Source organism: Pimephales promelas, chromosome 2 (genome assembly GCF_988280905.1).
Source record: "Pimephales promelas chromosome 2, fPimPro1.hap1.1, whole genome shotgun sequence".
Classification (NCBI taxonomy): domain Eukaryota; kingdom Metazoa; phylum Chordata; class Actinopteri; order Cypriniformes; family Leuciscidae; genus Pimephales; species Pimephales promelas.
The window spans coordinates 6317673-6344658 of NC_142770.1; the positions used below are offsets into that span (position 1 = coordinate 6317673).

The 26986-nt window shown below is 37.3% G+C and overlaps 3 protein-coding genes and 1 pseudogene across 8 annotated transcripts in view; all 4 read right to left on the minus strand.

Annotated features, from left to right (window-relative positions):
* Window positions 1-603: 603 nt before the first annotated feature.
* Window positions 604-9566, minus strand: LOC120492910 (uncharacterized). The gene is given in 4 exon segments (XM_089121705.1): window positions 604-1684; window positions 6715-7650; window positions 8633-8755; window positions 9501-9566. Coding segments are annotated over 3 exon segments (1845 nt in total). The 5' UTR covers window positions 8688-8755; window positions 9501-9566; the 3' UTR covers window positions 604-830.
* A 131-nt stretch (window positions 9567-9697) lies between these two features.
* Window positions 9698-17351, minus strand: LOC120492899 (uncharacterized; annotated as a pseudogene). The gene is made up of 3 exons (XR_016146800.1): window positions 16631-17351; window positions 15821-15976; window positions 9698-14582 (listed from the first exon to the last, which is right to left on the minus strand). The product of XR_016146800.1 is annotated as an uncharacterized LOC120492899 (transcript).
* Window positions 17352-17479: 128 nt separating this feature from the next.
* LOC120492902 (uncharacterized) lies at window positions 17480-20326 on the minus strand. Its single transcript, XM_039691219.2, has 2 exons — window positions 20078-20326; window positions 17480-19794 (listed from the first exon to the last, which is right to left on the minus strand). Exons 1-2 carry the CDS (start codon window positions 20253-20255, stop codon window positions 18599-18601), a joined length of 1374 nt encoding a protein of 457 aa, XP_039547153.2. The 5' UTR covers window positions 20256-20326; the 3' UTR covers window positions 17480-18598.
* Window positions 20327-21442: 1116 nt separating this feature from the next.
* Window positions 21443-26986, minus strand: part of LOC120492897 (piggyBac transposable element-derived protein 4) — a 95562-nt gene continuing 90018 nt past the window's right edge. For all 5 annotated transcript variants that reach the window (XM_039691211.2, XM_089120660.1, XM_089120661.1 and 2 more), the window contains 2 exons: window positions 26102-26235; window positions 21443-23504 (listed from right to left, as the gene is read on the minus strand). In XM_039691211.2, the coding sequence (XP_039547145.2) occupies window positions 22384-23504; window positions 26102-26156 (1176 nt within the window). In that variant the 5' untranslated portion in view covers window positions 26157-26235 and the 3' untranslated portion in view covers window positions 21443-22383. The remainder of the gene's footprint in view (window positions 23505-26101; window positions 26236-26986) is intronic.

Genomic DNA, 26986 nt, shown 5'->3' on the forward strand with positions numbered 1-26986 from the left:
TGTAGACTTGGAATTAAAGGCTTTTGTTTTCCCCGTTATAATTCAATTTACTGGACCGGACACCAGTTATCTTGCCAAGAAAGATTTTATGAAAAACTTTGAGATGTTGTATTCATGCCAGGTCTATGCGTTTTATATAGCACAGAGAAACTTCCAGCTTCCTTGTAATGTAACAAAACTTGTTGCTTTGAGCTTCTTTCTCAACTTAGAACGTATATATATGTCAAGATTCACGTCCATATTAAGATCTATCCTTATTTACATTGGTTATACACTTGCATCAGTGGAAAACGTTACATTGTACACACCACTTAAAGAAATATATAAAAATAGTTATATATATTCTGCAAAATATATCATATATATAATATGCAAAATATAGTTCCCCCTGATGTGTTATTTATAGTCTTATCATGCATTCAAATTCATGCTTTTGAAACTCGCTTAAGATAATACAACTGATTATGAATATTAAGAAAGAATAATAGTACAAATACATATTATTAATACAATCATATTGATACAGATACATAATATTAATAATACATTAATATTAAAAAAAGATGACATTTTAGTCTTCATAAAGCATGATTTTATTTTATCATCAAGTAAACATTTATACAAGAACTTCTTAGATATTGTTGATTTAGGAGAAACTCGTGTAGATCTCGGTAAAGAGGGACTCTGTTCACGGTAATACCTTTGAATGTTTCATTGACCCGTCAGTTATGGCTGGTTTGGGCAGATTTATATAGAGGAGATAGATTTGATTGCTTAGTTTGGTGAGGACAAAGTGTCGCATTTTGAATGAGATGTATCCGAAGATGAATTCAAGATTTCAAACATTTGTTTCTTAAATGAAAACCTAGAGAAGATGAATGAGTGAAACTCTTCCCACACGGAGGGCAATGATACGGTTTCACTCCAGTGTGGATCCTCTCGTGTGATTTCAGAGATGCCGAATCGGTGAAAGTCTTCTCGCAGTGTGAACACTTGTAAGGTTTCACTCCAGCGTGGATCCGCTCATGTGATTTCCGATATGCTGAACTTTTGAATCTCTTGTCGCAGTGTGAACACTTGTAAGGTTTTTCTCTAGAGTGAGTTAGTTGGTGCAGCTTTAGTTCAGCATCTCGAACAAAAGTGTTCCCACAATCAAAGCACATGTGATCCTTCACACCGTTGTGTCTTTTCTGGTGTATATTTAGGGTACTCATCTGACTGAAACTCTTTCCACACAAAGGACACGTGTAAGGCTTCTCCTTTGTGTGAACTTTCAGGTGGTCCTTCAGCGCATCTGCCCTAACAAATGTTTTTCCGCACTGATCACAGGTAAACGGCCTTTCTCCAGAATGACAACGCAGGTGTATTTTTAAAGTGCATGATTTTCTGAAACTCTTCCCGCACTGATCACATGTGTGCGGCTTCTCTCCAGTGTGGATTGTCATGTGTTCCTTAAGGGATCCTTTTTTTCCGAAACTCATCCCACACTGATCACACGTGAATGGCTTCTCCCCGCTGTGGATTTTCAGGTGTTCCCTAAAGGTTGCTTTAAATATGTAACTCTTCTCACACTGATCACATGTGTACGGCTTCTCTCCAGTGTGGATTTTCATGTGTTCCCTAAGGACTGTTTTTACTGCGTAACTCTTCCCGCACTGACGGCACGCGAAAGATTTTTTTTTTGCTGTTCTTTTCAATAAATTACTTTCAGTCTGTGAGCGACTCAAAGATTTTTCTCCAGTTTTGACATGTTTCCCCTCCGCTTCACTCAGCTCTCCCCTCTCCTCGTTGTGTTCCATCAGGACTAAAATTAAAATAAGGAAAGGTTCATTTTCAGTAAAAAAATAAAATAGAGAAATGTAAAGGGAAAGACACCAAGGAGAACCATGATGTGATATCAGAATGAAAGTAACTACTCTACAATTATTATTTTGATGCATTCATGTTAGAGATCGGCTAATAAATCCCAATACCAATCTACTGTATTATAAATATAATCGGTGGTTTGCAGTCACGTGATTGTGTTGACGCGCGGAATGCAGATGGAGGGCAAGGAGTGAAGAGCGCAATGGACGAGATGGAGGAAAATCCGTACTGTACTACTTTAGACGCTATTACAAGAGAAATATATAAACAGAAAATCGAAACATATGTTGGACGTGATCCTTACGTTATGAAGAGGACCGATTTTCAACTTAATTGAGAGATTTGCCTGCCATCGAGGCTGTAGATATCAGCAACTAACTCGTCTTACAGACATACTTTGACTTTACAAAGTTCGGAATCTGGTATGTTACACAAACAGCCACATAAGTGTATTTAAACACCTGAATAATGTAATTATAAGCCCCATAAATAATGTATTAACTCACAGTTGACGAAGTGATCACTGCGCACACACACACAGGCATTTTCCCATTCGGCTCCTCCCGACCGCAGACGTAGGTTTATAAGGCATTTTTCCCGGTGTTTTTCAATCAATTTCTTGTATTTTCCCCCTCTTATGAACAACAACTTTTGTCACACGATAAAAACTCCTCGTGGTTTGATCAATTTGAGCAACCGTAAACAACGCAAAACACAGGCATTTTGAGTGTGTTAAAGTGCTTCCTAAATATAGAAATCACTTCCTGCCCTCCATTTGCGTTTCACGCCATGGCAACGCAGTTGCGTGACGTCACGTGAAAACAAGCTATTAGCCTATGTTTTATCCCCAACTTTAAATGCTTTCATTTAGGCTATTTTTGTAATAGCGCCGCAGTTTAGCGAACACTCGGGAACCGCACCTGTGTAAGGGATATAGGTAGTTTTGCTGTATTCATTCAGTTAGAACACTACTTGTTTTTAGCTTTAGTCGACAAAATGTCCAAGAATTCTAAATCTTTTGTCTGGCTGTATTTTACAAAAAAAAAAAAAAAAAAGACGACAAGACTGGAGTGCAAGCTATGCGGCCTAAAGCTAACTTACCATAGCTCAACGTCAACGACCAATATGGCATTCTGAAAAGTTGAGATGTTTTATCTCGATTAGGCGTGGACTACCAAGGGTTGGGTACCAAAACTCAGTGCCAATAGGGAACCGGTTCTGACTTAAACGGTAGTAACCAGACCGAATAAGAATTAAATTTCATGTGCCTGATTTCGGTGCCTGAGTCTGTGGCATGAGCATACACTGTAAAAAATATGGACAAAACGTCTTTGACGTCACCCATAGATTCTGATATTACCCATAGTTCTGAGGCTGTTTATGGGGGGTATGGGCGGCGCCATATTGGAACATCTTGGGAAATACAAAATACAGATGTTCAGAAAGGAAACAGAGGTGGTATGATGTGTTGTGCCAGATCATGGCCGAGACGTCAAATTCCACTCGGCGCAGCCCGTTAGTAGTTCAAATGTTAAATGTTTGAACATTACAATATTGCTGGCCATAAATTAATAAAGTGCGCGTCCAGATATGAAGAGCGACTTCAAGTTCTGCCTGGCAAAAATGTAGACTGATGAAACAATGATCAAATTATTTTGCAGATAATAAAGCTACATTTTTTCAGTCACACTTTATTTGATTTAACTTTTTTTCCATAGGTAACCAACTTGTTACCTTATGTTTTATGTTTGTTTGTTTGTTTTCACTTACAACTTATTTAATTTGAAAACTGTTATTTAGAATTAATTTATTTTGCAATAAATTTTTCATATGCATTCTCTCGTGACTCCATAAAATGAAAAGGTTTTTAATGATACCTGAGCATCATAAAATATAAGCGAAAGTTTGACTCTCTAATGAAATAATAACCTTTTTGGGGACCATGTCTAAAGTGCACATTCCTTTGTGTGCCAGTTATCCCTAAACTTCTAAAACAAACTTGTTACCTTATGTTTTATGTTCATTTTTTTTTCATTTACAACTTACTTAATTTGATTGTTATTTATAATTTATTTATTTTAGCAACACGTTTTATTTTTTATACTTTTTTTGTATATAAAATTTGTCAAATCTAACTGATTTTTGTGTTAATTTGCATGCCTTTAAATGTGTTCTTGATGCAGATTGATTTGTTCCATGAATTGTTGTGAGTTTGGCATCTTCTTGTATGTGCAGGTTTACATACACATGATGAATAATAAACTGTTAAACTACAATTGGATTTCATTTAGTTATTGAATACAAATCAAAGAATGGCTTAGATCAATAACCCAATACAGTGGTAATATTTGAATGAGCCCTGGGCCACTTTGTAGGCTACTGTAAAATTTGGGCCCCGACATCAAACCCTGTTGTAAACTAACTTACCTCAGGCTTACTTTGCGACGTTCAGTTCTTTGTTGGGCAGTGAGTCCAGTTGTTAGACTCGCGGTGTAAAATCCTTTGAAAACAATTCTGCCCTACTCTGACTCGGATTGACTGTCAGGTATCGGCATTAGGAATCATGATTGTTTGTTTGTTTTAAGCTGCGAAGTTTGAACGCTAGCCACGCTTCCTGTTGCTGGACATGAATGAAGCGCGTCACAGGCGTGAAGCCGGAAATGACGTCATTACGCCGATATGCCAAATGAAAATAACTAATTTAGTAAAATTCTTTTTTTCACATAAACCCCAAAGAAGAAATTAAGCAATGTTTAGAAGTATTAGGAAAAATAACATTTAACGAATTAAAAATTAATTTGAAGAAGGAATTTTACAAAATTGTAGGCTGTCTAATGAAACAATTAACTTTTTTGGGGACCATGTCTAAAGGGTAAATTCCTTTATGTGCCAGTTATTGTTTCTGCTTTACAGTCTTAAAGTAAACAGGTAGCAGTGATTAGAACTCTAAATGGTTAACACATAGGTTCTGTTTACATTTGGTATTATCAATCCTATCACGAATGGACGACGCTAAATACAGATGTAAACAGAGTTTAAAATGTTTTGAGCTTGTCCACCTTCCACCACGACTTCCAAAGTGGAAAATGTGTTCGACCGGATTGCTTTCGTAGTGTAAAAAGCTAGATAGGCTTAAATGTAAATGCTAGAATATGTACTATTCGAACAGCCACAACAGACCGCCTGCTCTCCGCAAAATGACTTAAAGCATAAGCAGCCCAACAGGAAAGACCCAAGTTTGATTTGAAGACGAAAAATGTACCAAGCGCAATGTTCTCTCACCATTCCCGATTTCACATACGCTAGTGCTGGGTGGTCTGACCAAAAATTTATATCATGTTTTTTTCCCCAAAATTTAAGCTGGTTTTCCGGTTTGTTGTTATTTTTGTTGTTATTTCTTAACATTCTAATAACCAGGAAATAACGTTAAAATATAACGTTTATATAACGGGAGAACTGAACGTTCTAATGACATTTAAATGATGTTCTTACAGCCAAGCAAGACCGTTAATGCAACGTTTAGATAACGGGAGAACTAAACGTTCTAATGACGTTTGAATTGTAAGAAAAAATGAGGAGGAGGTCGAAGATCTCAAAAATGTAGTTTATTACAGCATACGCCTTCTTCACGGCAGCGCCATCTTTGATTTTTAATGAGAATGAAAGCGAGGCTGTGAGGGATAGACATGCATCTCTTCAATGGGCTGTACTGTTATTTAATGTGTTTTCAGATTGTTCTGCTCATGAAACACTGGAAAAATATCTTTCAAAGAAATGTCAGTTGACAAAAAACTCCCGACAATGTAAGCTGTGGAAAATTGTAAGTAATCTAGCTGCTTTATTCAGCTTTTTACAGCGGATGCCATTGGAAACATGGTAAGTCTATCCCTCACAGCCTCACTTTCATACCTGTCATGGTGCTGCTCTGAATAAGGTCTATAGCAGTGGCACGGCACTCTAAGCACCTTGGGTTCAACGGCGTCAGAATTAACCCCGAAATAATCTCAGCTCAAACATTATACTGTATTCCATTCGTCTTCCCCCTCAGCATGTAAATGAAGTACAGGAGTTAGCCCATTTCCCCAGTCCTAATCTCATCAGCATAACAGTCCCATTCACACCTTGATGAAAACCCAATCAGCTCACCTGATTCATTTAATTTATAATAGAGAAAATATAACAGGCAGAACTCTCATGCTTAACAGGTGACATCATCATCACCATCATCACAACTCCAAAGTGTAAAACTCAATGTACATCACTTCAATGTAGAACGGTCAAATGTTAAGGTGATAACATTTATTTGAAGTCCCTGTAATCAGGATGGTTTCTGATTGCTGTCGCTCCCAAACTAGTTGATAAACGTGACTCTGTGAATATTACTTGATTGGAAAGGGTTGTCTCTATGATAAGTAAGCTCTTTTTAATGAAGGAACCAAAATAATATATATATAAGAGTGGAAGTTGGATCGGAGCAGACTATAATTTCTTACAGAATGATGTTCTTATGGCCAAGCAAGAACGTTAATACAACGTTTATATATCGGGAGAACTGAACGTTCTTATAACCAAGAAATAACGTTAATACAACGTCAAAAAACTGGCCTTTTTGAATGTTCCTAGAACATTCAGAAATAACGTTTTTATAACTTAATGGGAACGTTATGAAAACGTTCTTATAACCTAAAATTGTTATCTGGGGAAGAGGAGAGATTCGCGATTGCACTGAACAAGTTTTATGTGCCGGATTCTCTTGAGCGAGACCTACCGGTATCCTTACAAGAGCGTGTATCTGAGAGCGAGCAGCACATTATATTCCGCGCACGAGCAGAGAGATTTGCGCATTACATTAATGTAGTTTTGCGTGGTTTTTCAGATGTTCTGATCGACTGAATTTCTTGTCGCAGTGTGAACACTTGTAAGGTCTTTCACCAGTGTGACTTCTCTGGTGCAGTTTCAGTTCACCATCTCTAACAAAAGTCTTCCCGCAATCAATGCACACATGATTCTTGACGCCGTTGTGTCTTTTCTGGTGTAATTTTAATGTACCCAAGTGACTGAAACTCTTTCCACACAAAGAACACACATAAGGCCTCTCCTTTGTGTGAACTTTCATGTGGTCCTTCAGCGCATCTGGCCTAAGAAATGTTTTTCCGCACTGATCACAGTAAAACGGTCTTTCTCCAGAATGAGAACGCAGATGCGACTTTAAACTGCATATCTTCCTGAAACTCTTCCCACACTGATCACATGTGTGCGGCTTCTCTCCAGTGTGGGTCCTCATGTGTTCCTTAAGGGATCCTTTTTTTGCAAACCCTTTCCCACACTGATCACATGCGTGCGGTTTCTCTCCAGTGTGGATTTTCATGTGATCCCGAAGGCCGCCTTTCTGTAAAAAACTCTTCCCGCACTGATCACATGTGTGTGGCTTCTCTCCACTGTGGATTCTCATGTGAAGTTTAAGACTCTGTGTGTATGTGAAACTCTTCTCACACTGACTGCACGCATGCTTCTCTCCAGTGTGGATCCTCATGTGAACCTGAAGGTTTCCTTTATCTGTGTAACTCTTCCCGCACTGATCACATGTGTGCCTCTCTCCAGTGTGGATTCGCATGTGTCTCGTCAGGCTTCCTTGTTCGGTGTAACACTTCCCACACTGAGGGCAGGTGAAAGATTTTTTGTCTCTTCTTTTCAGGAAATGAAAGTGATTTAAACTATGTTCATCACTTTTGACATCATGATGTTTCTCCTTCGTTTCACTCTCCTCGTTCTCTTCCATCAGGCCTAAAATAAAAGAAAGGTTGCATTTTCAGTAAATCATAAACAAATTGTGACATTAAAAAGTGAACCCTGATGTAATAGCATAAAGAAGTCAACTGCTATAAATTGATTATTTTGATGCATTTGTATAAGAAATCGGCCATTGATTGCCTTTACCAATACGTTTTCCATATTTTACGTTTTTTTCTTAATATTAATTTCCAAATGGCTTGTCCTATATTCAGTCTAGGGCTGCAACTAACGATTCTTTAGATTAATAGATTGATCTCTTAATAGATTTACAATGAACCTGTGCAGCTTCTATATGATAATATGAACTTCCTTACGGAAGAGCTGATTATGATGAGCTTTGATTGATCATTTGACTCATCACTGCTGTGATTGTTGACTGTCAAGTGTATTACAATCGAACAAAACAGATATTAATACTTCAAAAGGTCAGTAAATTAACATTTTATCAGATAACGAAATACGGTTTATTGCTGTAAAATTAAATACGGTTAAAAGTCTGTAAAACCATAATCGTAAAAATAAGTAAAAATTTTACAACAGCTAACATTTTTTTAACTATCATCGTGGTTACGGTCATGAAACCAAGCAGTGTTTCTCTTCCACGAAAGTTTGTCCTTTTTATTTTAAGCCTTCCTTGATTAAGATACGGAAGTGAATTTAACTTGGTTCTTGTACACTGTTTGGACGGTCGGCAGGGTTTATTCTGCAGGGTTCTGGATCATTCATGTTCCCTAAACTCTAATTTCTTAACTTGTAAGATGATGAAAATATTCTAACTTGCAACATTTAATTCCAGGACAAATGGATTCAAGCAATGTTTCTATTCATTATATAATAAAAGAGGGTATTGTAAACATTTTTTTTTTTTCAGTTTTCATGACTATTCTTCTGACAACAATTTCTAGATCTGTTTAACTGCTTCAAGTGTTATAATAACCTAAATATACTTCATTCATCAAGAATAAACACCAACCTCTTTGATTTTCAGTATCTTCATGTTTTATTCGGCAGGGTTCTGGATCATTCATGTTCCCTAAACTCTAATTTCTTCACTTGTAAGATGATGAAAATATTCCAGTATTTAATTGGCGAATTCCTGTGGAGAATATGAGAAGCAGATCTGATGAATAAAAAATAAATCAGTTATCGAGTTACACATTTTATGTTATGTTTAACTATCCATCTACCAAAATGTAAAATTACTGACATTGTTTTATATATATAACTTAATTTAGCTTTTCACTTGCCTATATTTTTGTTCATAGGTTATTATTATATTTGTATTTTTATTTTATATGAAACATTTTTTTCACAGACTATAACAAAAATAATGGTGTTAAGAGAGGTGTACTCAGTCTGCTGCACCAATGAAATTACTTGTGACCTATGATCTAAAGACCATTTCAAGAGATGAAACGGGACTTGTTGTCATTAAATAAAGAGATTATCGTTTTATACTACTCATGCATAATACGAGTCGGTATACTTTGAGGGGAAAAAAACGCTACAACTGTACAATATTTCTCACCCACAATCTGAGACAAGTAACTTATTTAACATTTACACAGTGACTTGACTTGAGTAACATAACATCAAAGCAAGACGAACAGACAAAAAAAAAAAAAAGAAAACATAGCAGAGAAACGTCAACAATTTACCTCAAATGACCAGCTACGCTAAATGTTAATAGTAACGTTAGGTAAACGCCAAAAGACAAATAGCACAGCACATTTGATGGGGGAAAAGACAGAAATGAGCGCTAAAATGTTGCTAATGAATGTATTAATTTATTTGTCAAAATAAGACATTTGTAAATAAACTACGCGCTGTGAATTACTCACCTCCACCGACTGAGAGAACGCTGGTGTTGACCGGTGACGTCATCACTGCGAGACGATCTATTCACTTTTTTTGATGGTCTTTTTTGTTTATTTTTCAATATATCATGTACAAACAATATTGCAACAAAAATATATAATTACAATATAAAGGGAGGCACAGGTACAAAAGCGCATTACAGAAAAAAAAGAGTAGACTGTTTGCTGCAAACTCTTTATTGTGATGGTCCTCAAACAATTGTGCAACTACATGTCAACTTAAGACATTTGTAAATAAACTACAAACAAACCAGTCTATTAATACTCAACTAAAGCTCTAATGAGAGTTATTAGACATGTAGGTGCAACGTTACTTATAAGAATGTGTTAAAGGGACTGTAAGTGAAACCTAATTTTTTTTAAACAATATCTACTATAAAAATCTAATATCCATGTGCGAAGTCAGTTTATTGTAAAAAGTACAATATTTGCCTCTGAGATTAGGCTACTTCTGCAGCTAATGAATTGAGACATCTTTTGAGTTGATCTAAAATCACACTTGAAACCGCCGGTCTTGAAGATGAACTCTGTTCACTGTAAAAACAAACATGTGATGTTGTTTCATTGTCCTGACCAGTGGGTGGCGTAACTATCGGTAAGCAGGGTACGCGGTTCCTTACGGGCCCGGACCAATCAAGGCCCCGCATGACTGGAAGCTAGTCATGCGGCCCCTATCGCATTTCTATTTTTAGTCTGATGGTATTTTAATTTTTCGCAAATTTATTTGAATAAATAATGACGACAACATAATTTGCTGATCATTAAATGTATGTCTGAAACAAACAATGATGGATTTTGGTGTAATTTGTTTGAATTGGGACTGGGGAATCCCTGGGTGAACATGCGCATTGCATGCAAAAATAGTAAAAAAAAAAGTTTGAACTTGAGATTGATATGGATAATGGAGTCGTCAAATTACAAACACAAAAGTGGCTTACAAAAGCGCAAACGGAAAGAAGAATGACAAATTAATTAACAAATTACCAAAAATAGGAAGCTTCTTTAAAAAGATGACTTCTTTAAAAAGATGACACACGTGAAGCGAGTGACGCACCTGAAGTGACCGTTGGTAGTAGCAGCTCCGTGGTTAATGCTAGCACCAGTGGATCAAGTAACATCGATGTAGAAGGTGAAAATTGAGGAGGAAGGGAGTGATGCACCCACTGCAACCTCGGTGGCCTGTGCTAACACCAGTGGGTCATCCAACAGCATCGAGGAGAACGAGGTAGATTCTATGCCCATCACTGCTAATATATCCTCTTTGCATGAGCATCCAACCAACATGGGTCATTTTCCAGAGCATCTAGACTCAAATGTCAAACGATATATAGTATCTTCGGGGTCATGCAAACCTACTGGCCCTTTCCCGCGGGATCCCGCACAGGATAACCGCTCATTTACAATGGCATATTACTTCTGCAAAACCAAGTCTGGTATGGAGATACCGAGGACATAGCTGTGCTACTCCCCCACACTGGATGTAGCCTACTGCGAGCACTGTCGGCTTTTTTCCAAGTCAACATGGAAAACAAATACCTGCCGTAATTTATCAAAGAAAATTCAACAGCACGAGTCATCCACTCTACACAAAGCTGCATGTGTGATATGCGACCTTTGGCGTCAGAACAGAACTATGGATAAGGATATGGAGAGGGACATACTTCATGAGGCCAGCTTTTGGAGACAGGTACTACACCGTGTGATTAATGTTACGGGAATAGGGGAAATTAACAATGGTAATTTCCTTTCTGTCGTTGAGCTCCTGGCAATGTACGACCCATTGCTTAAAGATCTGATTAGCCGCCCTGCTTGCTCGATCAAGTACCTAAGCCTACTGGTACAAAATGAGCTAATTGAAATTCTAGCAAAAATACTCAGAAAGACATTCTAGACGAAATACGATCAGCTCCATTTTTCTCCGTGATTATGGACACAACACAAGATGTGGCTAAAGTTGATCAGATGAGCCAGATCTTCAGATATGTTATAGTTGAGCAAGATGATCGTGGTGTTGCCACTGATGTGACGATCAAAGGGTCCTTCATTGGATTTCGTGACGTTAACGACTCATCAGCCTGCGAGCTTACTCGGGCGATTATTGCGTCTGTCGAGGACAACGGCTTAGACTTTTCCAAGTGCAGAGGGCAAGGGTACAACGGTGCCGCAAATATGCACGGTATATACAGTGGTGTCCAGGCAAGGATAGCTGCCAAGGTATGTACACTGTGCCTCACACAATTTGAATCTCATCCTTAATGATGCGGTGAAGATACAAGAAGTACGACAGTTCTTTGACATTGTTGAGCGCATTTATGTGTTCTTTGGCCACAGCATAAAGAGATGGGCAATGCTTTCAAATACTACACACAGTAACGACGACGACACAAACAATGACTCTAACATAACACTGAAAAAGTTATGCCCGACTAGATGGTCCTCACGTTATGAAGCAGTAACCACTTTGAGATATCGGTACAATGATGTAATGAAGGCATTGGCAAAACTTTCACTGACGAGCAGAAAGAAAGATGAACGGGAAGAGGCTGCATCGTTGAAACAGACAATTGAGAAATTCTCATTTGTTTGTCTTGTTGTCCTCCAAAGCAAAATCCTGGAACGGACTAATGTAATATCAAAACTTCTACAATCCCAAGACATGGATCTGGCTTCAGCAGTCCAGCTACTGGGCAGCGCCATCAGAGACCTAACTGTGTTCCGAGAAAGTTTTGAAAATGTCAAACAAACAGCAAGGAGCCTTTCAGAGAAGTGGGGAGTGAGCAAGGCATTTGAGAACACTCGGTTGAGAAAAGTGAAAGCGCATTTTGATGAGCTGTGTCAAGATGAACGTATATCGGATGCCGAGTCTTACTTTCATGTCAATGTGTTTAATGCCTTCCTTGATATTGTCATCTCTCAATTGACCCAGAGATTCGCCGGTTTACGATCAACAGTTGACCATTCCAAAGTTTTACTGCCCAAGACCCTTTGCACTGCAACAGATGAACTGTTTTTGCAAGCAAATAGGCTGGTGGAGATTTACAGAGACGACATTGCTACTGATTTCCCAATGCAATTGTTATCATTTCGTTCATGCTTAAAAGACCGGATCTCACAAATGAAAACAGTGCAACAGCTGACGAAGATGCTAATCGTCGAGAACAGCTGCATCACTGCGAGTTTCGGGGAGGTTTGCACTGCTTTTATGCTTTTTCTAACCATCCCAGTGGCAGTGGCTTCTGCAGAGCGTTCTTTTTCAAAACTGAAACTGCAGAAAATGCAGCTATAATGCAAGTAAGAATTTTTTTAATGTATTTGGACCTAGGCCTATGTGTGTAAAGTCATAGCAGTGAGTAACAATGTGTTATGGTGCGCCATCACCAGCAGTGTTTTATATATATATATATATATATATATATATATAGAATATTGTCGTCAAGCGTTTTTTTTTTTTTGACGACATTGCGGGGGCCCGCATTAAAAATCCTGCTTAAGGGCCTGGTGTTGGCTTGTTACGCCACTGGTCCTAACACTTGTTGTAAAGAAGATAAATGAGTAAAACTCTTCCCTCCTGGAGGTGGGCAGTGATACGGCTTCTCTCCAGTGTGGATCCTCTTGTGTCTCTTCAGGTTTTCAGACTGACTGAAACTCTTGTCGCAGTGTGAACACTTGTAAGGTTTTTCTCCAGTGTGGATCCTCTCATGTTTCTTCAGGTGTCCTGACTGACTGAAACTCTTGTCGCAGTGTGAACACTTGTAAGGTTTTTCTCCAGTATGATTCCTCTCGTGTGCCTTCAGGTGTCCTGACTGAGTGAATCTCTTGTCGCAGTGTGAACACTTAAAGGTTTTTCTCCAGTGTGATTCCTCTCGTGTGCCTTCAGGTGGTCTGACTGACTGAAACTCTTGTCACAGTGTGAACATTTGTATGGCTTCTCTCCAGTGTGGACACTCTTGTGTGTCTTTAGGTTTCCTGAATGACTGAATCTCTTATCGCAGAGTGAACACTTGTATGGCTTCTCTCCAGTGTGGATCCTTTCGTGTTCTTTCCGGTTTCCTAAATTAAAGAAAGTTTTGTCGCAGTGAGTACACTTGTAAGGTTTTTCTCCAGTGTGGATCCTTTCGTGTTCTTTCCGGTTTCCTAAATTAATGAAAGTTTTGTCGCAGTGAGTACACTTGTAAGGTCTTTCTCCAGTGTGGATCCTCTTGTGTGCTTCCAGATATCCTAACTGACTGAATCTCTTGTCGCAGTGTGAACACTTGTAAGGTTTTTCTCCAGTGTGGATCCTCTGATGCTTTTTCACTGCAGCATCTGTAATGAAGGTCTTCCCACAATCAAAGCACACATGATTCTTCACACCACTGTGTCTTTTCTGGTGTAATTTTAATAAACCCAGCCATCTAAATCTATTTCCACACAAATAACACAAGTAAGGCTTTTCATTTGAATGAAGATTCAGGTGTCTCTTCAGGGATGATTCTGAAAAAAATGATTTACCACACTGATCACAGCTATATGGTCTTTCTCCAGAATGAAAACGTAGATGTGATTTGAAAGTTCTTAAATATGTGAAACTCTTCCCGCACTGATCACATGTGTACGGCTTCTCTCCTGTTTGGATTCTCATGTGTCTATTCAGGGTAATTTGATACAAAAAACTGTTCCCGCACTGATCACATGTGTGCAGATTCTCTCCAGTGTGGATTTTCATGTGTACATTAAGGCCTCTTTTTATTAAGAAAGTTTTCCCACACTGGTCACATTTGTGCAGATTCTTTCCAGTGTGGATTTTCATATGTACATTAAGGCCTCTTTTTCTTGTGAAACTCTTCCCACACCGATCACATGCGTGTGGCTTCTTCCCAGTGTGGATTTTCATGTGTCTCTTCAGGATTCCATTTTCTGTAAAACTCTTCCCACACTGAGGCGAGGGGAAGGATTTTCTCAATAAAGTACTTTCAGTCTGTAAGCAACTTGAAAATTTTTCACCAGCTTTGACATGTTTCTCCTTTGCTTCTCTAAGTTCTTCACTCTCCTTGTCTTCCATCAGATCTAAAATGAAAGAAAGGTGTAATTTTCAGGAAATCGTAAAAAACTGGAGAAATGAGAAGGGTGATAACATAAATTTAACCTAGATATTTGATCAGAAATAAACCAATAACTGCCTTTATTAAAAAAAATAATCATAATAATAATAATAATATTTGTAATTTTCCTTTCTTAATCTGATATTCATCTATTCCCAAATCTCTTGTCCTTTGTAGGGTCACAGTGATCCTGGAGACTGTCAGCATCTCTAGCCATAAGCTGGAAAACATCCTGGATTGATTCACACAGAGTCCACAGATTACAGTGTTCTACCGTATAAGATGACGTACTGATATAGCCGGAGGCGCAAAACGTTCTGTTTACAAGCAGTACGTCATCTTATACGGTAGGGGGCGGTAAAAGTCCTAAGCGGTGAGCAGCCGGTAACAAAAAGTAGTCGAAGAAGAACGGTCTCGTCTCAGTTCTCGCGCATGCGCCCATAAGGAAGTAATGGAAAGTCGAATAAAGTCGTTATTTACGTTTTTTTTTTCGCACAAAAAGTAGTCTCGTCGCTTGATAAAGTTATAGTTGAGCCACTGTAGGCACATGGAATATTTAAACCTTTTCTTTTAATGACTTTCTGGGCCGTCAAGAGGCAGTCCCTCAGGCTGTCTATGGAAGAGTGATCCAGCTCTCAGATTCAATCAAAAATATCTTTATTTGTGTTCCGAAGATGAACGAAGGTCTTACGGGGTTGGTACAGCATGGGGGTGAGTAATTAATGACTTAATTTTCATTTTTGGGTGAACTAACCCTTTAAGTTAAAGCCCAGCCCTAGAATCAATAAATATTTTTACTTTAAGAAAATGTTGTCTTTTCCTTTATTTGAGTGCACCAGATTGGTTCGTTTACATGTAAAAAACATGTTTACATGTATTCTCCTACGGGACGAAGCTGCTCTCAGACATTCAAGTTTTAAGAGTAAACTTCACCATTCAAAATACTTCCCTCACATGTCATAACTCAGCATCCCTAAGGTCATAACTCAGCATCCCTAAGCATTTAATGTTAATTGTTAACTTTCCCAGAGCATCAACAAGATTTTCCAAGGCCATTTTACATGTGTTTTCCAGGACTGGAAACAGGGCACATGAGAACTTCACTGTTCTAATAACAACCATTAAATCTGATTAACTGCTGAAGTTTTATAACCTTAATGTTCTTCAGAATCAATAATGAAAAATAAAGAATAAAACACTAACCTATTAGATTTTCAGTCTCTTCATGTTTTATTCTGCAGGGTTCTGGATCATTCATGTTTTTTAAACTCTATTCCTTCACTAGTAAAATGAAAATATTCCAGCAATTAGGCCTTTTGTTGAATTCCTGTGGGAGGAGCTTCACAGTTGCAATCAGATCTGTTAAAAAAAAAACAGTTATTAAATTACACATTAAGCATTTATATTACGTTTAACATTGTTTTGACTCAACTTTTCAATACCCATATTTTTATTAGCTTTCTATAATTTATTTGTTTAATGTTGTTATATATAAAATGTATTCCAACCCACATACTATAATGAAGAGTTTTAGCCACTTTGCCTCAGTGAGTCCCTTCGACCAATAAAATTACTTTAAGGGACAGATTAAAGTAATTAAAGACAATTTATGAGAGATCTATCAAACAAATGAAAAGAAAACAGAAGCTGTTGACAATAAACAAAGAGATAATCATTTTATAATCAGATAATAGGAGTCTGAAAAAGATGATACAACTGCACTTTAATAGTATTATTTCTCAAATGAGAAAAACATTAGTAATTCGAGTAACATAAAAACGATCTCTCTCTCTCTCTCTCTCTCACACACACACACACACACACACACACATAAAAACTCTCATTGCCAGCTATACTAACGTTAAATGTGTATTCCAGTAGGCAGACGCCAGGAAATGGCAAACAAATAGCGCAGAATCAAATGAAAATAAGAAAGAAAGGACAGCAAAAACGTTGCTTATACAAACATTTTTTCACGATTGTGTTCAAAGCGCAGGGATTCGTTTAACTCACCTCACAAGACTTCTTTGATGGAGTGAAAAAACGTGCCGGTGGTGACGTCATCACTCCGAGACGAAATTTACAAGTTATGAAAGGGCGAAAAGACAAATATTTCCTCAGACGAATGGATGAAAGCTATTTCTTTAGACCGAACGTGTACAGACGATACAACGCGAAGACGCGTTATTGTGTGCGTGTAGCCCACGGATACATATGGTGCAGACGCGAAAATCCAGCTTTTCCGTTGTCAAAATAAAAGTAACATCCTCTAGTACCGCAAACTCTACACTATTTTTATTAAAGTCCCATATTGTACACCTTCCTTGAGTTTTATTTGGTTGATGTTCTTAAGAATATATTTTGCTAAGAATTTTTTTTTTCAATACATCCCATAATTTTTTAAATATCGGCCTCTACCAAACTGTTGAGATGTCACTTAATGTTAATAAATGGTACCGGAATTCATACACATACTTTGCCATACTTTTTCATTGCCCATCATATTATGATCAAAACCTTTTAATACATTTCTGTCCAAATATCACTTCTGTTACAAAATATGGAACCTTGAGACTCAGACCTTTCTGACAACGTCTTTTGTCAAGATTAGAAAAGGTTTTGATCATTTGTTACAGCAGAATGCATACAATTAAATTCAATGGAATTTATGTCATTTTTGGTATTACGCCTAAACAAAATCTCATGAGAACTTCAATTTTTGTGATATCAACTTCAAATTTGGAATAAAACTTGGATAGATATATGGCTTTGATTTTATAGTAATTTTATAGGAAAAAAAATGTTTTGTAAAATATATATTTTATTTAAAAGAAAAAAATATTTAGTACAGTATATTTGATTTAATGTAAATTTAAAACTTCCTAAAAAAAGTGTTTTTACTTCAACAATAATCTGCTAAGTGTTTTCTTTAAACAAGACTAAACTTAGGTCTTTATTCCAAAGCATACTTGAATTACAACCAAGTTTTAATAGTGCATTGTAATGTCCATTCTCAAAAAGGGGGGTGACAATTAACCGTTATGTGCCAAATCAACCGTTTGGTTGAGCATGTTTTTGAAAAATTATTAAAAATATACTAAAGTTTTTTCATAGCACCAAGTAACATCATTTAGTAAAGTAAAGACTCCTACAGTGTAATATGTAAAAAAAAATATGCTTAGCTTGCAAAATTTCACCAAAAACAGTTCACATGGCTGGGGTGATTTATTTGTTTCTGACATCCATGTTAGAAGAAGTGTTGTGACAAGTGCTGTTTATTGACACTGTGACATCTAGTGGATTTTTTGGCATAATATACCTCAACCAGATGATAGAGCTGGCTTAATCAGTTTGAGGTAAGTTAGGTACTCCTCTCAACAAAATATAACGACTCAAAATGTGCTCAACCGGTACACCTTTGCGTTCAGTTCAGTTCTCGCGCATGCGTCGTGGAAATCTCTTGAACTCCGGTCTCAGGCCCAGACGGAAGAAAAGGAATAGTCGAATAAAGTTGTTATTTTTATTTTATTTACGCACAAAAAGTAGTCTCGTCGCTTGATAAACTTATAGTTGAGCCACTGTAGTCACATGGAATATTTAAACCTTTTCTTCAATGACTTTCTGGGCCGTCAAGTTTCTATGTAAGCCTATGTAGCAGTCAAATTTAATCAAAAATATCTTCATTTGTGTTCCAAAGACGAACGAAGGACTTACGGGTTGGTACAGCATGGGGGTGAGTAATTAATGACTTAATTTTAATTTTTGGGTGAACTAACCCTTTAAGTGGCCAAATAACTATATGATCTAAGCACAAGTTATAATTCTTTAGATTTATTCTTATATATCAAATACACGTCTCACTTAAAAGTGTTATAGCATTCTTATGATGATCTGAATCTCACTGTGACGACTTTTGGTGACGGTTCTTTGTCCGGTCATTTGTCGCAGCTGACTAGGATAGATTTATTTGGAAGGAAGCTTTTATTGCATTGGACATATTCTTTTTGAATGGCTGCGTAGAGAAGCTAATTTACTAAAACTCTTCCCACATGAAGGACAGAGATATGGCCTCTCTCCAGTGTGGCTCTTTTCATGTATTTTCAGGCATGCTGACCAACTGAATATCTTGTCGCAGTGTGAACACTTGTAAGGTTTTTCCCCAGTGTGAATTCTCTGGTGCAGTTTCAGCTCAGAATTTGTAATAAAGGTCTTCCCACAATCAAAGCAAACATGGTTCTTCACGCCGCTGTGTATTTTCTGGTGTCGTTTCAAAGCACCCGGCTGACTAAAACTCTTTCCACACAAAGAACACGTGTAAGGCTTTTCCTTTGAGTGAACTCTCAGGTGGACCTTCAGGGATACTGCCAAAACAAATGTTTTACTGCACTGATCACAGTTATACTGTTTTTCCCCGGAATGACAAAGCAGATGTAATTTAAGAGTGTTTGCATGTGCAAAACTCTTCCCGCACAGATCGCATGTGTACGGTTTCTCTCCAGTGTGGATCCTCTCATGTATTTTCATGTGTCCTGCCTGACTGAATCTCTTGTCGCAGTGTGAACACTTGTAAGGTTTTTCTCCAGTGTGAGTTTTCTGGTGCTGTTTCAGTTCAGCGTCTCTAATAAAGGATTTCCCACAATCGAAGCACATGTGATCCTTCACACCGCTGTGTCTTTTCTGGTGTATTTTTAATGCACCCATCTGACTAAAACTCCTTCCACACAAATAACAAACATGAGGCTTCTCCTTTGAATGAACTTTCAAGTGCTTCTTCAGGTTTTCAGGGCTTGAAAACATTTTACCGCACTGATCACAGTTATACGGTCTTTCTCCAGAGTGAGAACGCAGATGTGATTTAAGAGCGTTTGCTTGTGTGAAACTCTTCTCGCATTGATCACACGTGAACGGCTTCTCTCCGGTGTGGATTTTCATGTGTTCCTTGAGGAGTCTTTTTTGTGTGAAACTCTTCCCGCACTGATCACACGTGAACGGCTTCTCTCCGGTGTGAACTCTCATGTGGTGTATCAGAATGTGTTTGTATGAGTACCTCTTCCCACACTGAATGCAGGTGAAAGATTGTTTGGCGTTTCTTTTCAACAAAGAGTTTTGTTTGTTGACATCATGTTTCTCCTCGGCTTCGATAAATTCTTCACTCTCCTCTTTTTCTTCTGTCAGGTCTGATTTTCAGTAAATCATAAAAAGAGAAATGTGAAGGAAAAGAACACACAAGTAAACCCTGATATGACAGCAGAAAGCTGCTATAAATGATTTGTTTGCACAATGATCTCAATGTCATTATTTAAATATTTCGGGCACAATTATAATTATTTATTATGATTATTTATTTGCTCCTTTAACTATCTTTTTGACTACAACCACTTAATCTAATGAACTGACTGAAGATGTATAACCTTAATGTTATTCAGCATTATTAATGAAGAATCAAGAATAAACACCAACCTCTTTGTTCCTCTGTATCTTCATCTTTTATTTTGCAGGGTTCTGGATCACTCATGTTCTCACTGATTTTTTTCTCTTGTAGGCTGAGCATTTTTGGGTGAAATATTGTAGAAGAAGCCTTACAAAAGGGTAAGTTCTGTGTAGAAGCAAGAACATATCTGGTTACATTGGAAAACATTAAATAAGAGATTTAAACTGATCATTTGAATTGACATATTTTAAGCATTTAAATTTTGTTTATCCATGTCAAAGGATGTGAAACTTTTACATTTCTTTAAATTCGTACGTTTATCAACAGTATTGTCATATAAACAACGAAATATTGAAATTATTTTTAAAACTTATAAAATACATTTCCCATGATTAAATATAAAACCTTGGTGGCCAGGTGCCGCACTTTTATGCCTTTTACCCATCCAGCCACAGTATATTGATATGCATCGGTAGCCTACTATTGAAAGTCTTCAAGTGAAGACTTTCTGGGGCAAATCTTGCATATAATAATGACAAAAGAAAACTGGGGGTAACAAATAAGGATTGGAGCCTAAAATCTATTTTTTTTCCCAGGTATCTCTCTCGCTCGTTCAAATGAGCAGTCTGGGCGGCGATCTATAGTATTTGGTAGTGAGGTGGCATCTATGAATAGGCAGAATAAGCATAAAAGTGCTCGGTAATAGCATTATTTATATCTGACTGAAACACAATTAACTCACAAGCCACACCTATACAACAGTTCTTCTTCGTGTAGGAGAACATTTCATGAAAAAGAAATCTAAGAATATACCTCCATATTTAAATATAGCCTAGTTCGATTTTTATAATATCTACACAGCAATACGAACCACATCATTTACATACTTTGACAATACCTTGATATTGGTGACATTCAGTAACGTTATATAACATTAGTGTTCCAAACATCGACACACGAACAAAGAAAACACAAAATCGCTCGTCTTAATGAATTTACCACACACCATCGTTGACAACTAAATGTTCATTTCCGTCGGCAAACGCAAGTAAAGACGCACAACTAAAGATGTACCCGATGAAAACAATACATAAACCTTCCCTTTAAAGGCTGTTTTAGGTAATTTTATACTTTACAGTTAGAAAAATAGACGCGGCTGGCTGCACCGTGAACTGCTAGACTCACCTCAGATCACTCGATCCTGACTGACGGCGTAAACAGTGACGTCATCACTGGTATCAAAAATGCGCCAAATATTGTCCACAATTATCATATAAAACAGGAACTCATTTATGAAACAAAAATAACGGGATAGTTTCCACTCTGCGTCGCGCTGTTTGTTAGAACAAATTAATTTTGGATTGTGATATTAAATGATGTAGACAGACATTCAGTCATGTGTGCGGTGAAATAATTTATTAGTTATATAAAAGCTATATCGAGAAATTAAAAAGATGCAAAGCCTCAAAATACATTAGCTTTCATAATTAAAATTATTAAATTACTTATTTTATATTCAGGAATAAAAGCAGAGGTGGACTAGGACTAAAAATGGCCCTTTTAGCTGTTTTCCATAAAGACAGTTTAATAACTAGCAAAGATTCAATTAGTAAAATAAGTCCATATATGCCACAATGATGTATGTTCTCAAGTGACTAGGAGTGTAGTTTTTTTTTTTTTTTTTTACTGCAGGCTAAATCAAGGATTCCCAACCATGTTCCTGGAGCCCCAAAACTAACACTAAAGACCATGATTATTTTTAAATGAATTTCTACATAAAATTATATGTATATAACATAGTTATATGTACATCACATCAATATTAAATTGAATAATTATATTTAATAACTAAAGTGATTTTACAATAGACATTTGTATTTTGTACATTTGTACATTGATTTCACAATAGACAATAGATTCCCAATCCCCAACCATGTTCCAGGAGCCCCAAAACTAACACTAAAGATCATGATTATTTTTATATAACTTTCTACATATAATTATATCTACATATAGCATAGTTATTAATAACTAATGTGATTTTACAACAGACAAAAGTGTATTTATAAATTAGTATTAACCAAAAACAAATATGTGCAAGTGCAAGTATATTGATTATTTGAATATACCTCTTTTAGAATGAAATACTTCACATGAACAAATGATAATATATACAACGTTGTTGGAAAGCATTAGGAATAATAAAATAAAATATTTCCCCATCATTACAGTATATCCCACATCTTCATTTGGTAAATATGTCTGAAGTGGTCAAGTGATTAGATGTTTCTAATCACAAGGATGAAGAATAAGTTCAAATAAAGATATACACGTCTTAAAAGTGTTTGTTTTCTGGATGACTGAGTAGAAAAGCTAATCTACTAAAACTCTTCCCACAATGATAAAGTCTTTCTTCGGTGTGGCTCCTCTCATGTATATTTAAAGATGCTGACCACTTGTAAGGTTTCTCTTCAGAGTTTATTCTCTGGTGCAGTTTCAGTTCATTATCTGTAATAATGGTCTTCACACAATCAAAGCACATATGATTCTTCACACCGCTGTGACTTTCCTCATGTGTATCAAAACTCTTTCCACACAAAGAACACACGTGAGGCTTCTCCTTTCTATGAACTTTCCGGTGATTCTTCAGACAATCTGCCCTAACAAATGTCTTCTTACACTGATCGCAGCTGTAATTTCTTTCTCCGGCATGAGAAAGCAGATGTAATTTAAGAGAGTTTAAATGTGCAAAGCTCTTCCCGCACAGATCACACGAGTGCGGTTTCTCTCCGGTGTGGATCCTCTCGTGTATTTTCATGTGTCCTGCCTGACTGAATCTCTTGTCGCAGTGTGAACACTTGTAAGGTTTTTCTCCAGTGTGAGTTTTCTGGTGCTGTTTCAGTTCAGCGTCTCTAATAAAGGATTTCCCACATTCGAAGCATATGTGATTCTTCACACCGCTGTGTCTTTTCAGGTGTAATTTAAAAGCGTTCAGCCGACTGAAACTCTTTCCACAAAAAGAACAAACATGAGGCCTCTCCTTTGAATGAACTTTCAGGTGGCTCTTGAGGGATTCTGCCCTTAAGAACAATTTCCCGCACTGATCACAGTTATACGGTCTTTCTCCAGAGTGAGAACGCAGATGTGATTTAAGAGTGCTTGAATGTCTGAAACTCTTCCCGCACTGATCACATGTGTGCGGCTTCTCTCCGGTGTGGATTTTCATGTGTCCTTCAAGAGATCCTTTTCGCGTGAAACTGTTCCCACACTGATCACATGTGAACGGCTTCTCTCCGGTGTGAATTCTCATGTGATTATTCAGATTTTGTTTGCATGAGAAACTCTTTCCACACTGAGAGCAGGTGGAAGATTGCGTGGCACTTATTTTCGGTGTGTGGACATGTTTCTCCTTCTCTTCAGTAAATTTTTCACTCTTCTCGGATTCTTCCATCAGGTCTGAAATTGATGTAAAACAGGTTTGATTTTAAGTCAATCATACAATTAAAAATAGAAATATGAAGGAAAAGAACACATGTGATCACTGATATGATAGAAGTATCAGGAATGCAAACTTAGCAGGGGTGAAATCAGGTGAAAAGATGCAAAACATTTTTCCTAGTATAATTTCCATTAAACGAATACTCCCTTTAGATAGATCATTTCCAGTCCTTGCACAGACTGAAGCGCCCTTGCCCTCGGAGTACTTGGACGTTGACTGTGATTACAAGAGGTAAAAACAATATAAATACTGTTCGTTTTCTCACACAAACTGCTCATTTCGTGTCTTAGGCCATCAGTGTGTGCTTACATTTACGAGTCATAAAATCATGTTTAATTTGGACTTCTCTGTGCATGCTCTTTGAGGTGGTGACCATAGACCTCCATTATATGACTGATCGAACAACGGTTTGACATAAAAATATCAAAATTGAAAGTACTGCGGAAACAAAGACACATACATCTTGGATGCCCTTGAGGTAAGCTAAAACATACCAAACATTAATTTCAAAGTGAACTATCCTTTTAAATAATGCTATGAGTGTAATGTTTTAAAATAAATTCAATTTGGAATGGTAAAAAATTAAAGATACTTCACACAGCAACAGGGGGTTAATACGCACAACCGGCACATCCGGGAACTTAACTGTCAATTTAGTCCCCGCCCCCTTTTGGGGGAAACAAACTAGATTCCCCATAGACTTCAATACAACATTACAGCAAAAACCAACGTCCGTACACAGCCGACATGCGTAAATAACTTATATACACCATGTCAAGTAATTACATGTCCACCCTGCCTGCCATAGTGCGTGAAAGATACATTTTTTTAAGCCCGTTATCAAGTAGCCCAGCCCAGGCTACCAGCATCATCATCATGAATTCATAATATATACATTAAGGTTTTTTACTTTACAAAACGAAATAAAATCATTCACTGGCTTACCTGGTGACTCGATGAGGTACAAATACATGTCCGGGTAAGACACCTCTGGCCACTGGGTGGGGTTGTTACCCTAATTTGACGCTGTTTAAATTGGCTAAATAAAGTTTGTGTATGTATCTTTCAGGCTCTTTATCAGGCAGGGTGGACATATAATTACTTAAAATGTTTTATATAAGTGATTTCTTAAGTCATTTACGCCTGTCGGCTGTGTACGGACGTTGGTTTTTGCCATTATTTTGTATTGAAGTCTATGGGGAGTAGGGTTGGGTATCGTTTGAATTTGAACGATTCTGATTCCGATTCCGATTCCTTGTTTCGATTCCGGTTCCTAACGATTCTCGATTTCGATTCTTTTAAGAGGCCGGGTCAAAAAAGTTTAGCTAACCTTGCTAACCAACGGTCTTTCTGAAGGAAATACTCCTTCTGTCACAAATACTTGTCACAAATTTTGCATTTTGCCGAGATTTCGTTAATTTTTAGAAAAGTGAAGCCACACTTTGGACCGCCGACGTAAGCTACTCATGTTCGACTCGCGCGGTTATGCCAACACTTCCGGTAGACGCTTCTTCGTTGGTGTTGTTCAGCGGTTCTTCTTCCGCTCGGCGGACTGTGAATATCGAAACTAGGAATTGAAATTTTAACTTTTGAACGATTCCGGGAAAAACGAAAAGGTTTTACTCGACTCGATACCAATCGATACTCGATTCTCGATACCCAACCCTTATGGGGAGGCTAGTTTGTTTTCCTCCAAAAGTGGGCGTGAACCTATTCAGAGACATTCTATGACGCAGCGCCGGTTGTGCGTATAAAGGCCTTCTGAAGCAAAGTAATGAGATTAAGTAAAATTAATATTTAAAACTTTATAAAGGAAAATAACTAGCTTCCAGCCCAAAAAACATACAGATTCCACTTAGGCCTACGTGTAAAGCGCAACTTTTGCGACATATTGCTGATATATACGCTACGCCATGTCGCACTACGCTACTTCCGGCTTAATACATTTTGTAAGCTGCCATTATAAAAATGTAAAATTTGGAAGAGCCACAATATTTTTTTAACCCGTTAAGATCCGTGAATATACGATGAGATGACTAAATGCCTGTGAAGAGACGACTCAACGCCGGCGATATGTTATGCCCTAAATTAATACATGATTGACTAACTGTTTTTTTCTATGTACATTTATGAAATGCACTTTCTGTAAAGCTGCTTTGAAAAAATGTTTTGTGAAAAGCGTTATAGAAATAAATTAGAAAAATGCTAATTAGCCACAAAGAGTGGTTGAAAATGGTTACACTTTTTAAGTAATATGATTATGAAATGATTTAAATTAAACCGCTTTTATATGTAATCTGACCCACTTATTTGAACAATCAATATGAATGTTTTTCAAACCTCTCTACAATGACCATTTCTTGACACTAAAATAAAGAAAATTTCATTTTACACTAATTCTTTGGAAAGGACCTTCTATATTATGTGTTGATGTTATTTCAGCGCTCTTGCGAATTTTCTAACTACGTCCATTATATCTGATGACCTGCTTTGAAGATGCATGACCTTAATGATCTTCAGCATCATTAATGAAGAATCAAGAATAAACACAAACCTCTTTGTTCTTCAGTATCTTCATCTTTTATTCTGCAGGGATCTGGATCACTCATGTTCTCGGTGTTCCTCTTCGTCACTTGTAGACTGATGGGAATATTCCAGCATTTATCGGTGAATTGTTGAGGGGTATTCCTGTGTAGAAGGAAGAGCAGATCATTTTAACCCTTCAAGGTCTAAGGGGTTTTAAGCTGGCCTGGCACTATATTGATATTTTGGCTTCTGGAATGTTCAATTTTCATAGCAGAGTGAAGTGAGTCATATTTTTGGATTCTATAGATACATTGTCAATACACTTCTTGAGACATTTATATGTGTTCTAAATTGGAATGTAAACGGTTAATCGATTATTGATTAATTGTCGACAAGAGTTCACTCGATTAAATTAAATGAATTGTCGGCTAAATTAAAGATTGTGAACGTGACACGAGATTCTCACACGAGAGACCCTAACCTGGAAAAGCGTGCTAACCTCGAAGATCCAGCTGTATTCCCACAATAACTTAGCTCTCCTTATTAGCTAGGCTAATCGGTGTTCCGTGAGAGAGCGAGAGAGGTACAGTAAATCCTAAAACCGTATTCTGGACAAATGTGGGCAAAATAGTTTTGATTTATTTTTTAAAAATACTTCCCTTGATCTGAGCGGTACAAGACTTGGCTACTTTTCCTAAGTTTGCCTCCTGAACACACACACATGTTTTTTTACTCATTTCTACAATCTTAAGTGGGTGAAAAAAAAAAAAAAACCTCCTTAATCTTGTATTTGGCTCAAAAATGGGCACCCATAGAAATGAATGGGAAAAACTGTAATTTAGAGCATTCTAAAATAAGCCAAAATAAGACACCAGGTGACGGCAAAGTCACTTCATCTTTAGGTTTAGCTCTA